A 12,522-nucleotide genomic window follows, 5' to 3' on the forward strand; every position below is an offset into this window, starting at 1 on the left:
TATTATTATACAACTGCTATTGACAAATTTAGTCATTGGGGGTGAGCGTTCATCACAGAAATTGTTATACGGGCTGTGAAAGTATGCATCGTTTCCGCAATTGATCGATAATGGCCTTCAGCAATTGTTGGATCTCAAATGGATCTCAAAACATACGGGTGGTAACATTTTAAGAGCTGTCGGGGTCTCGTGGGTATGTCACGCGGAGTTCAGTGTGTTTTTCCGCTTTGGTGGAAAGGAATCACTGCTGAGTTCAATCCGTGTTACACTAGCACAAAAAGACGCGTCAGAGCACATCACATCAAGTTTCACACGCGCGCGCACACATGCACACACAGTTTTCTGTTTTTATTCCCTCTCGCCTCTTGGACTGCAATGCAGTGAATGTTTGTCTAAAATTTAATCTGAGATTATGTTTTAATTAGTGTGAAAGGGTCTGGAGACCGATTATATGAATAGTGCAACTCACATCAAGACCATCTGAAAAAAATGCAGGATATCAGCTTGTTAACAAATTATACCGCCGAGATTGTTGAGAAAGTGTTTTTTTTTTTTATTATTATTAATCCGGAAAATTGTGAATTTAAATGAACTCTGATGAACTCCAAGTGTGTATCTGAACTCATTACAGTCCAGAAACAACCCTTATTAAAGTACGCATATGAGACAAGTTTGAACATTGACTCAATTATGCTCGTTTTATTGGACACCAGTGCAGCTTTTTCACACAATTGATGTCAATATACTTGGATGGGAATATATGAAACAGTCCAAAAATGATTCAGGCTGCAATTAGAAAGAAATTTCCATCTCACCATTAAAGTTAAACATCTGTCTATGTAGCACATGGGGTTCTTCAAGGGTCATGTCATGGACCTCTTCTGTTCAGACTTTGTCTGTTACTTTGGGGTGAAAAGTTTCGGGACGTCCTCGTGGCAATCACAGTTATGAAGATGACGCACAGCGATATTTATCAATGTCCCAAAATGACAGCAGTGGAATTAACGTTCTGTGTCACCGTTGACAGGAAATTAATGACTGGATGAACAGAAATGTCCTTCAACTAAATGATAACAAAGCAGAGGTAATTGATAACAATAAGATTGCAATTTGGAAACAGCTGGCGTGAATGACTTTGGAAAGTAAACGTCCAAAATCTGAGGGTGCTGATAGACTCAGATCTGACTTTCCAGCTACAGTTCATTCAGCAGGTTTTGACCAGAACACATAGCTCAGCTCATATCAGCTCATATTACTCCAGTTCTAATGTAAGATACTTGTTCTCAGTCAGCTGTAGAACATCTTTAAAATTATGCGACGTGTCTATAAATCATTGAATGTTTTTCCAATGAAACGGTGGAAAATGAAATGAAAAAATATCCTCTGAAAAGTGATTCAAAAATGCATTTTATTATGTTAAATTCTTTTTTTCCCCTCAAAGTGCTAAAATTTTATATCCACAGACAGTATTAAAATAGTAATTTATCACACAATCCTCAAGAATGTTTTTTTTTACATCCCATTGATACAAATGCACAAATTAAGATTAGATTAATTAAAAAAAGACAAAACAAAATGCGGGCAAATTAACATATTCAAGCAATTTAAAGGTTTCTCCTTTTGAAACAATCCAGCGGAATAAAGTACTTACATGTGCAAAGTAAAATGCTTGAAAATAATTGCAAAAATACTAATTGTTTAAACTAATTTAAAGGACAACCGACGTCTCCAGATAAATTCAGAATCAGAATCATCTTTATTGCCAAGTATGTAGAACACACAAGGAATTTGTTTCTGGTAGAACACTAAAAAAACTGCTAAGTGGCACTATACAGTTCCATTTTGGCTACTGTTGAAAGAGTTCAAAGAGTTAATGGCTTGGGGGAAGAAGCTGTTTAAATGTCTGCTGGATTTGGTGCGCATGGATCGGTAGCGCCGGCCTGAGTAGTTTGGATTAAATTGTGTTCATAATTTGTAAAATGGCTTCAAATGACTTCTACTGAGCGTATTTTACAAAGATTCCACCGCATATAGCTATATTTTACGTTTTAAGACTCGCACTGAATATTCCGGAAGTCTTGTTTTTGAGTTGGTGACGAGTCCGTACGTGACGTCACTGAAGGAACGCCCCTGACCGAAAAAAGGACACATTGTAGCAGTCCTTCCATCACCTCAATGCATTTGCTGTACTTTGGTCTGAAAACATCATGTAGGACCAAACAGAGGCAGAAGAGGGCGACAAAGCTCCATGTAAGGAATGAATCAGCCTGTGGAAACGGGCTGATTAATTCCTTACACGGCTTTGTCGCCATGTTCTGCCTTTTTTGGGTGCAACATTTCCCACCCCTGATGCCTCAAAATGACACGGAATAAATTCTTTAATCGATTACAAACATGTATGCTTTCTTCTTCAGAACAATTTGAATCATATTCATAACTGGATGAGTAACAAGAAAGCATATTCTCCAAATCTGAAGCCATTGTTTTGATTCTCGAGCAAGGCAAGACGTCTTGCCATGACACCACGAACAGGGGGGCGGGACCTTCTGAAACTGGTCACTTCCGGTTTCAAATTGAAGTACTTTCTAGACACTTTAAGTCTTTTTTATTGGTGTTTTGCATTTCACTAAAAATATCATACTGCGTGTTTTGGGTATTTTAGATGCTATAAAACGTTTTTCTGATGTCAGTTAGGAAACAACAAAGTCGGTTGTCCTTTAAAGGTTGGGTGAGGAATTAACACAGTCATTTATTGTGCATATGAAAATCCACATAGTCAATTGCTGGACTCGCTTCCTTCCAGGTGGTCTGGGATAGGCAGTCCAGTGAGGATGGTAAGACATCGATTCCACACGTTGAACACAGGGCAAACGGGCTGTGTGAAGGCAATGTCGAACGTGTGCAAGTGCTGAGAGCCCACGGCATCGTAGAACGACAGAGATCCCGAGTCGTAGTCGAGCAAAATGCCGAGTCGGCGCAGGTGTGGTGAGGGCTCCAATGCACTCTCTTTGCTGTTGTGACGGGCCACCCATGAGTTGTTACAGCGGGATAGTACCCAGGAGGCCGAGTTCTTTCCCACCCACTCATGCTTTGGTGCCGACTTGTAGGTAATACCCACTGCAAACCTCCACGATGGAAGGGAAAAGGAAAGGAAAGGTATGACAATATCTCATAGACTTAGACTATAGACTAGACTTCAAAACAGTACTAAAGGAAACTACAATAACAATACTGCACATGACCAGAAGGCTTCTATATTTACTTCTCCATGTTCTGCGGGAGTCAATTCACTCAAGTGCAGACAAGGTTGTTTAAATTCATAAAAACTAGCAAAAAAAGAGAAAATATTTTTTTGAAAGAAAATGAGAAAAAAAGCGAATCAAAAAATAAACTATAACTATTTACAAAACTAATTAAAACTACATGTGATTAAGTCGTTCAAGTTATGTATTCATTGCAGTACTCGTATATAAGGAAGATCAATGTAATTTGAGACCTTTAGTTATCTTCTTGTTTTCTTTTAACATTTTATTTCTTTATTAGTTTTTTGGTGAAATTCATCGGCATAGTAATCTTCCAAATAACTTTTTTAAAATGTATTTATGTATTTGTTTATTTTTTATTTGTTTATTTAGTTATTTATTTACATATTTATGCATTTATTCACATATCTATCTATCTATCTATCTACCTACCTACCTACCTACCTACCTATCTATCTATCTATCTATCTATCTATCTATCTATCTATCTATCTATCTATCTATCTATCTATCTATCTATCTATCTATCTATCTATCTGTCTATTTATTTACTTGTTTATCTATTTATTTATTCATGTATTTATTCATTTGTGTGTTTATTTATTTATCGACAGACACATTTATGTATTTAGTAATCTTGCACTTCACATATATTCAAAAATATCTAAAACTACTAAATACTAGACAAAGCAACCTACCTCCGCCTTACATAAACACACACAATAAACCTAAAAAGTAATCAAACAAACACCTACTCTCAAATCTAATTAAAACAAATTGAGTTTAACGAAAAAAATATCCTAAAAACCATTTCAATTAAAACTTTGTTTTAATTAGCATTTGTTGTGATTGTTGTTTTGCTTCAATATCCCAACATATAAAAACAGAATAAAAGTGATTTTTCTTTTCCTTGAGGAAAAAAAGCTGAAAGTATTCACCATGTGCTTCCTCCAATGAGAGCCTCCCAGTAATGGCGGCCGCTGTCAATGTAAACGTTCCCGGTGACGCCGTAGCTGCTGTTGCTGGTAAAGCGGTCCTGGCTGTGACTCTTCTTTGACGACGTCTCATCCCTCTCCACAGTCAGGTTGTCGTGGGACACCCGTAATTTCCGGTGAGCGGACTTTGGATCCAGTTTGAACGGTTGACCTTGGATGAAAACAACATTCAGATGAAGTTTGTGAGGCTGAGCAATCTTTTGTCAAGAAACGTGGACTAGTGACTTACTGTTGGTTTTGAGCTTTCCTGGTTCGCTACTGCGGTTTCCCGCTTGGTTGATGGCTTTAACAATGAAGACGTACTTGGTGCCACATTGGAGCCCGTGCACTGTGTAGTGATTTTGCTTGATGTTTGGCACGATCATCCAGCTGTCCGCCGAATTGCACAAACCTGTCGAATAGACAGGGAGTGGATGCTTCAGTAAAACAACCCACGAACAGTTGACCTTAATTTCTTTTAAAGGACAACAGACAACATTTTTTTTGTTTCCTAACTGACATCAGAAAAACATTTTATAGCATCTAAAATACCCAAAACACGCAGGTTGATATATTTATTATTTGTTTATTTAGTTATTTATTCACATATCTATCTATCTATCTATCTATCTATCTATCTATCTATCTATCTATCTATCTATCTATCTATCTATCTATCTATCTATCTATCTATCTATCTATCTATCTATCTATCTACCTACAACCGACGCCTCCGGACAAGTTGTGTCCATAATTTGTAAAATCACTTCAAATGACTTCTACTGAGCGTATTTTACAAAGATTCCAGCGCATATAGCTATATTTTACGTTTTAAAACTTGCGCTGAATATTCAGGAAGTCTTGTTTTTGAGTTGGTGACGATACCTACTGTGACGTCACGGTAAGTATGGTCACTGACCGAGAAAGCGACACACAATGCATTTTGCGGTAAACACATAAATAACACGATGGTGAATCGTTGTGTGTTGCACCAAGACTACGATTTGATACTCGCTGACACAAATTCCCAGCAGACAAATCAGCCCATTTCCAACAGAGCTTGGGCGCCATCTTGTGCATGTCCTTTAACAACAGCTGAAGCTGAAACAAAGTGCTAACATGGAAAAAGGGGAAATGCTGCCTCCTTGTGGAAGGGAAAAATCATTGCCAGAGATCGTACCAGTACTTTATCTGCACCCAAAAAAGAAAAAACAAAACCTGAACAAATTCGGGAATGACACTACATCATATTTTCAATTCCCGAATAATTTTGGGAATAGCAATTAATGAGTTCAATAAAAAAATTCAAGTTCTCATCAAGCGTTTAGTATTGATCAAGACAAAAGTAACAACAACAGCACAACAAAAGGTGAATAAAGTAAAAAAAAAACTTACTGACAACATTGGCATGACTCGTGAAGATGGCGTATTGCAGTTCATAAGACACAACAGTAAACTCGTCGTCTGACGTCCAGTGCACTGTGATTGTGTCATACGAAGCTGTACATAATTCCTCGCGGATTACCGGCGGATTTGGCGCTGGAGCAAAGAAGAACACAAAAACACAAAACAAAACAAAAAAACAACAACAACAAATGTTGCTCAGAGATTATCATCAAAGGCTTTGCACTGTGCAGGGATTGGGGAAAAAAAAACGATAACAAAAACAATTTGTTACACAGATTAGTGGGTGCTTATTAGCATAGGGTGTCTTTGTCATTGGTTTAACGCCGAACAAGTTAATTCAGATGCAGTCACAAATCAACAAGCTAAAATGTAAATTCACACAGACACAAACATGATTAGTTTTTTCACATATGACCTTTTATGTGTCATCGTTAATGCTTGGCAAAGTGGAAAGTTTGATGATGCAGTTTGAAATGCATGGTTGTCGACAAGTCCGATGCTAGCGCCTAATTTTGCTATTTCAGTTTTCTGTCAAATTGAACAGTCAATATGAACTCATTCACTGCCAGTCTGTCAAATCTGTCAGTTCTGTTCAGTGCCAGGGTTTTTGTCATTGTCACTCAAATTCCAGGACCCACAGGATATTGCGTTTTAAGACTATATAAACATTCAATGCATCAGGAAAAAAAGACTTGTTTCCTAAATTATATGGGTCTGGAGTTATATGAGCTTGAAATGAATGTGGCTGTCCAAAATGCAATGCAATACATCCAGAACATATTGGTTTATGTTGCGCTGTTACAACAGCTGAAGCTGGAAAAAAAGGGAAATGCTGCCCCCCTGTTGAAGGGAGAAAAAAACATTGCCAGAGGTCTGGCCAGCACTTCATCGGCACTCAAGCGAGGAAAAAAAAAACGAACTAATTCTGGAATGGCGCTCTACAGGACCATGATATTTTCAATTTCCGAATAAATTTGTGAATGGCAGTGAATGAGTTAGTTCAATGAGTAGGCACGGTATTGTGCCTACTTTTTAAATTAAAAAATACATAAATAAAAACCGAGCAAGTATACCACTTTTGAAATACCATGACAAACACACAAAACGGTAACAAACTATTCGTGCAAAGCATCAATTATTTTAATCTAGCCTAAACAAAAAATCTGGTATCACATAAAAGCAAAACACTCACCTGTGAGATAATCCAAGGTCTCTAACATTTTCTTCTCCTTTGTGAAGTCTAGAGCAAAAGTATCAAAGGTGTCATTCAGGTTTATTTCCGGCAGCATGATCTGAGAAGATGCTGTTGCCATGGAGACCCTGTAACGGTTCAAAGAACGCACGATGAGGCGTTGAAATTTTTGTCCCAAGGTGTTGTCGTCATCCACTGACCTGTCGCAGATGCTTTTGGCCGACTGAAGGAAACGGGAGGCGTCCGTCTCTTTTAGGGTGTGGTCTGCCTGAGCGATGAGCGAGGTGGATCGCTCCACGCACTGCTTGCAGCTGCCAATTTGCTGGGCCAACTTCCTCAGCCGCACTGTCTGGGCAGGCCGAGGGGAATCGATTGGTGAAAAATATGCCGAATGAGGGATTTTGTTAGTCCAAAGCAAGGGTCTCCAAAGTCGGTCCTCGAGGGCCGCTGCCCTGCCTGTTTTCCAGCTCTCCCAGGAGCAACACTACTGATTCAAATGATTAGCTCATCAGACAGCTCCGAAGCAGCATCAAAATGGTCTTGATGATTGAAATCAGGTGCATTGCTCCTGGGAAATCTGGAAAACAGGCAGGACAGTGGCCTTCAAGGGCCGACTTTGGAGACCCGTGCTCCAAAGGAAGCACTAAACTCAATTAACATGCGTGGTACATCATTTACTGTCCCAGATTGCAACGATGAAATATGTCAATTCATCTTGCATGCAGATCTGAACCAAAATTTACCAAAAAGATTCTTTAATCTTTTTTTTATAGTACCATGCCACACACGGTGCTCTTTGTCTTTTTGTAACTATTTTGCAACAACCAAAAAGCTCTTGAATAAGATTATTGTTGGAAGAGATTTTTTTTTTTCACTTATTATAGTTCACTCTGTTTGCGAATAAAATAAATAAATACATAAATTAGCACATCAATTTTAAGGTTAAACCATTGACTGAAACGTTTTAAACATTTTTACATGTGTGTGTGATGGTTAAGGAAAAAAAAACTACCTGACTGGTAGGCAACCTAGCAAACAAATAACTTTCCTACTAACTACTAATACTAGACAAGCTTAGAGACTGTCATGTTCCGAGCGTGACAGGAATAGCTGACTCGTTGGAACGTTAATAAAGGGGTTGGATCCCTAAGCAGGCGGCAGAGACGTAGGTGCTGTCAGAGAATTTATTACAACAAAAAGTGCAGGTCCGACAATTCCACGGACCCGCAATAACATGACAGAATAAACCACAAACAGGGGTACAGCGAGTAGGCGGGCGGGGGCGATCCGTCCAGCCTAACAAGCTCGGAAAATAAAATGGCACACGGGGGTGCAAAAGCTCGCAATCCCGAAAAGCAACTAACTTACGCAATCGCAGCCTACAAACACCTCGGGCGAAGCAAATACTCGTACTGGCAAAAGTCCAAGTCACGGGCGAGGCGCGAGGCGTCGTATCATCTGACACTGGTGCGGTGCCAGCGACTAGTTTAAATGTCCCAGTGTAGGTGATTAGGGGACTGACAGCAGCTGGCGGAGGTCGGGAGCGGGGGCGCCGCCCCAGCTGTCAACTCGCACGTGACACAGACAAACTAAGAAACTGACTTACTGACTGAAGTAGTTGATAAATGACTACATGGCTGACGAGTTGACCAACTAACCGGTTGACTAACCTACCGACCAACTAACTAACAGTAATATATTCATTACTTTGTGGAAGGACTAACCATCTGACTGACTGCCCCATTGCTTCCTTCCCTGACCTGACAACAAACCGACCTATACCAGCATCCCAGACATAATTGTTTTCAACATTGCTTCAATCGAATTTCATTTGTCCTTTTGTCGACATTGCCGGTGAAATATTTATTTTTTTATATTTGGAAAGAAATTATGACTGTATATTCATTCATAACTCAACTGTCCAGAGTAATGGAGAGTGTGGAAAAAAGGTAAAGAAGCGTGTCCAGGCAGGCTGGAGCGTCTAGAGAAAAATATTGGGTGTGATGTGTGATAGAAGGCTTTCAGCTAAGATGAAAGGAAAAATGTATAAAACAGTGGTGAGACCAGCCATGACGTTTGGACTGGAGACAGTGCCACTGACGAAAAGACAGGAAGCAGAGTTGGAGGTAGCAGAGCTGAAGATGTTGAGGTTTTCTTTGGGCGTGACCAGGTTGGATAGGATCAGGAATGAGTACATTAGAGGGACAACTCGTATTAGAGGCTTTGGAGACTGAGATGGTTTGGACATGTCCAGAGAAGAGAGAGTGACTATATTGGAAGAACGATGTTGAGTCTTGAACTGCCAGACCTAGAGGAAGACCGAAGAGGAGGTTTATGGATGTGGTCAAAGAGGACATGAAGGTAGCTGGTGTGAGAGAAGAGTATGCACAAAACCCAGATAGATGGAGGACATTGATTTGCTGTGGCGACCCCTGAAGAAGATATTTATTCATAACTAATGAAGTTTGGAAGTTTCAAGGTTTGTGTCTCTGCAGCTTTCCAGGAACAGGAACAATGGGCTCAGCTGTTGAGTTCTCACGTCTGAGCGTTGAGGGTTATCAAGGTTATATAGATAGAAAAGATGACAAACAGTACCTTTCCCTCTTTTATCTTGGTACCGATGATTTGCCTTCTCTGTTGTATGATATTGATCAGGAGGTCACACTCCTCCAGTAGCTTGTTTTCTTGCCTGGATGCATTTATCTGGACACAAGAGACACGTCCAGATAATCACCAGCCAATAATGGAGTGTCGTCAAGTAAAGTGTAGTTTAAGCTTATACAAATCCCACACAGGAGGGTTGACTCACTTTGACTACAAATAAGCGATTTGATTTCACAAGGAAGCAAAACAAAACTCCGGTAAACACAAGGGAGATGAATGCAAACAAAATGCTTGGCGGCACACTTTGAAATCTGCGGGTCGTGTGGAATTGATTGTTAAGCCCCTGTCCCGTTGAGCTTTTTATTTATTTATTGACTTATTTATTTATTCCATGAGGACAAAGCCCATTTATCAGCACAAGAATAAACAATGAAAATATGCCGAATTTAGCATAAATGCTAGTTTTAAGCCGTACTCCCACGGCAGGTTTCTTAACATAAACAGTTAATATTAAACAATACAATAATGCAACAAAACATAAAACATGGACAATCTTGCAATTTTAGTCACTTTTCCCGCATACACTTATTGTTTGAAGTAGTTTTAGAGGAGGGAGTAGAGAATTAAAGTGCATCAGAGACATCATGCTCAAAATGTGCACATCTGTTGTGAGATAAATTTGAAAGTACAGTGATATCTTGGCTTACGAACTTAATTGGTTCCCAGACAGAGTGTGTAAGGTGAAAAGTGTATATCCCAAAAATTAATTTCCCATAGTAAACCATTAAAATGAGAATAATTTGTTCCTAGGTCCCCATAAAACATAATTTTTTGATGGGATATTTAACCTTGCAGTCTACACTCTGCCTTTGTTTTGTCATTGTCACTCAAATTGCAGGACCTACAGAATATTGAGTTTTAGGACGACATACACATTCAATACAGCGTTAGAAACCCCATACTCTACTTTCATCAGAAAAAAAAGTTAATTCCTAAATTGTATGGGTCTAGACTAGAGTTATATGCGCTTGAAATGAGGGTGTCTGTCCAAAATACAATGCAATACATACATATTGGTTTATATAGCGCTTTAACAACAACTGAAACTGGAACATTAACAAGGAAAAAAGGCAAATACCCCCCCCCCCTTTTGGAAAAGAAAAACATTGCTAGACGCCATGGCCAAAAAACAAAACCCGAACTAATTCGGGAATGGCGCTGTACGTCATATTTTCAAATCCCCAATACATTTGTGAATGGCAGTGAATGAGTTAATGGGTGAAGTACCGGTAGCTAGTGTTGTGTAAAAACAAAGGAAGAGACAATTCCACAAATTATGCATAGTAACTAGCTAACTGGATGAAGCTGACTGTCTGACCATCCGACGGACAAAACTTACTCACTCATTGACTCACCACCCAATCATTTTCCTGAGCAACCTGTCGCCTGCCTGACTCAGTGAGTGACAGACTAACTAACTGTGATTGAAACGGAACCTCTCACCTCAAGCAATGAGCCTTGTGTGGAGATAATCATAGAATTACAGGCTAATATCCGTTTGATGATGATGTAAAGCCACCTTCAGTCACTAATTCCTGACCGTTAATATCCTCACCTCCACGTGTTGGCACGTCTGAATGAGTTTGCCCATCAAAGTTTCCAACTCACTGGTCCTCTTGATGAGATTGCTGAGGTTGGTGTCCAAGGCATGCTGGGGAAAAAGCCACAGATACAAAAAGAATGAAAAGGAATATTTCATTACACACTTGCCTGATGTTTTGAATGCAATCAATGATTGGGGGAGTTAAGTGACAGATAACAAAAATGAACACATTTGGCCGCTGATCGCGATGATAGCCGACAGCCGTCATGATGTGCCAAAGAAGCCATCACGCTGCCTGCTGCACGTCGTGAAGCTTAGTCGAGCAGCTGTCTAACTAAACCCTGTTAATCACAGCGTCCGATCAAAGGCTTATCTTTCCAACTTCATCTCAGGCTGTGGCCATAACGACTCTCCCACTATGAAACATTATTGCCGCTGAATTAAAGATTTACAATATGTCATGACATAAAATTCAACGGAGCGGTATATTGTACAGTAAGATTTAAATGCTAATAAGGTGTGATTCACAGATGCATAGATAAGTGCTTAAACAGACATCTGAAAAAGACATTTTAGATTGGAAATAGTTTTAAATTTTAAGATAAATATGCTAGGTCTTCATATGTACGTATACTGTACATTTAATGTCGAAATATAATGAGGGCTTATTTTACTGTTTTTTTTTTGTGATGTCTTGGCCATCGGTCACATGTGATGATGATGAGGATCCTCACTCAATATATGGAAGGCAGAGGTGATGAAGAGATATGAAGGGTCACATACACCCATCCTGGCTGCTCAGTAAAAACCACAAATTACGTATCTCAAAATATGCTCTCAGGTTGGGGGGAGCAGAGGAGTACTCCCTGCGCTTCCACTGATTACTTCTATCGTCCTGACTGATTACTTCTCTTGTCCTGCCTGAGTATGAGGTCTACGACTGGCCTGATTGCCCCATTTTCTCTGGTATCACCTCATCAGCATAACTAAGCCTATGTTGCCTAAGGAGTCTTTTGTATGAATGATCCAAATTGAACCTCACCCCAACATTGCGGTTTAGTAAAGGATTTTGCTGTTTTATGAAAATAGCTTCTTTTACTCCCCTTTCAAACCATCTATTTTCTTTCGCTAATATTTTAAACTCATTGTCGTCCAATGAGTGGTTGCTAGCTTTTAGGTGCATAAGTTTAATGTTGTATAGTTCTGCCACATCATGCTTTGTTTATGCAAGGTGGGGTGAATTCTCTGCGATACCAAATAGCATTAAGCCTTAGCTAATAAATAAATAAATAAATAAATAAATAAATAAATAAATAAATAAATACTGACCCTTCATGTCAGTAAAAGCATACTTAAGGAACCAAAAGTGAGTTTGAATGTGATTGGTTAATTCAGAATATAGCCACATCTAAAATTGTACGACAGTTGTTTTTATTCCCCCCTTGAAAACATGAAAACCAATTCATTATTGGATTTTTT

At 39.2% G+C, this 12,522-nt stretch overlaps 1 protein-coding gene across 5 annotated transcripts in view; it reads right to left on the bottom strand.

Moving 5' to 3' along the window:
* Nucleotides 1-1,391: 1,391 nt before the first annotated feature.
* mid1 (midline 1) overlaps nucleotides 1,392-12,522 on the bottom strand; it is a 42,891-nt gene continuing 31,760 nt past the window's right edge. For 4 of the 5 annotated variants that reach the window (XM_089002639.1, XM_089002641.1, XM_089002637.1 and 1 more), the window contains exons 3-9: nucleotides 11,056-11,151; nucleotides 9,432-9,539; nucleotides 6,837-7,185; nucleotides 5,633-5,776; nucleotides 4,488-4,649; nucleotides 4,202-4,409; nucleotides 1,392-3,125 (exon numbers count right to left, since the gene is read on the bottom strand). In XM_089002639.1, the coding sequence (XP_088858765.1) occupies nucleotides 2,777-3,125; nucleotides 4,202-4,409; nucleotides 4,488-4,649; nucleotides 5,633-5,776; nucleotides 6,837-7,185; nucleotides 9,432-9,539; nucleotides 11,056-11,151 (1,416 nt within the window). In that variant the 3' untranslated portion in view covers nucleotides 1,392-2,776. The remainder of the gene's footprint in view (nucleotides 3,126-4,201; nucleotides 4,410-4,487; nucleotides 4,650-5,632; nucleotides 5,777-6,836; nucleotides 7,186-9,431; nucleotides 9,540-11,055; nucleotides 11,152-12,522) is intronic. The other variant, XM_089002642.1, reaches the window with a different exon arrangement.

The sequence above is a fragment of the Hippocampus bargibanti genome, linkage group LG08 (genome assembly GCF_051943395.1).
Source record: "Hippocampus bargibanti isolate YZ-2025 linkage group LG08, ASM5194339v1, whole genome shotgun sequence".
Classification (NCBI taxonomy): Eukaryota; Metazoa; Chordata; class Actinopteri; order Syngnathiformes; family Syngnathidae; genus Hippocampus; species Hippocampus bargibanti.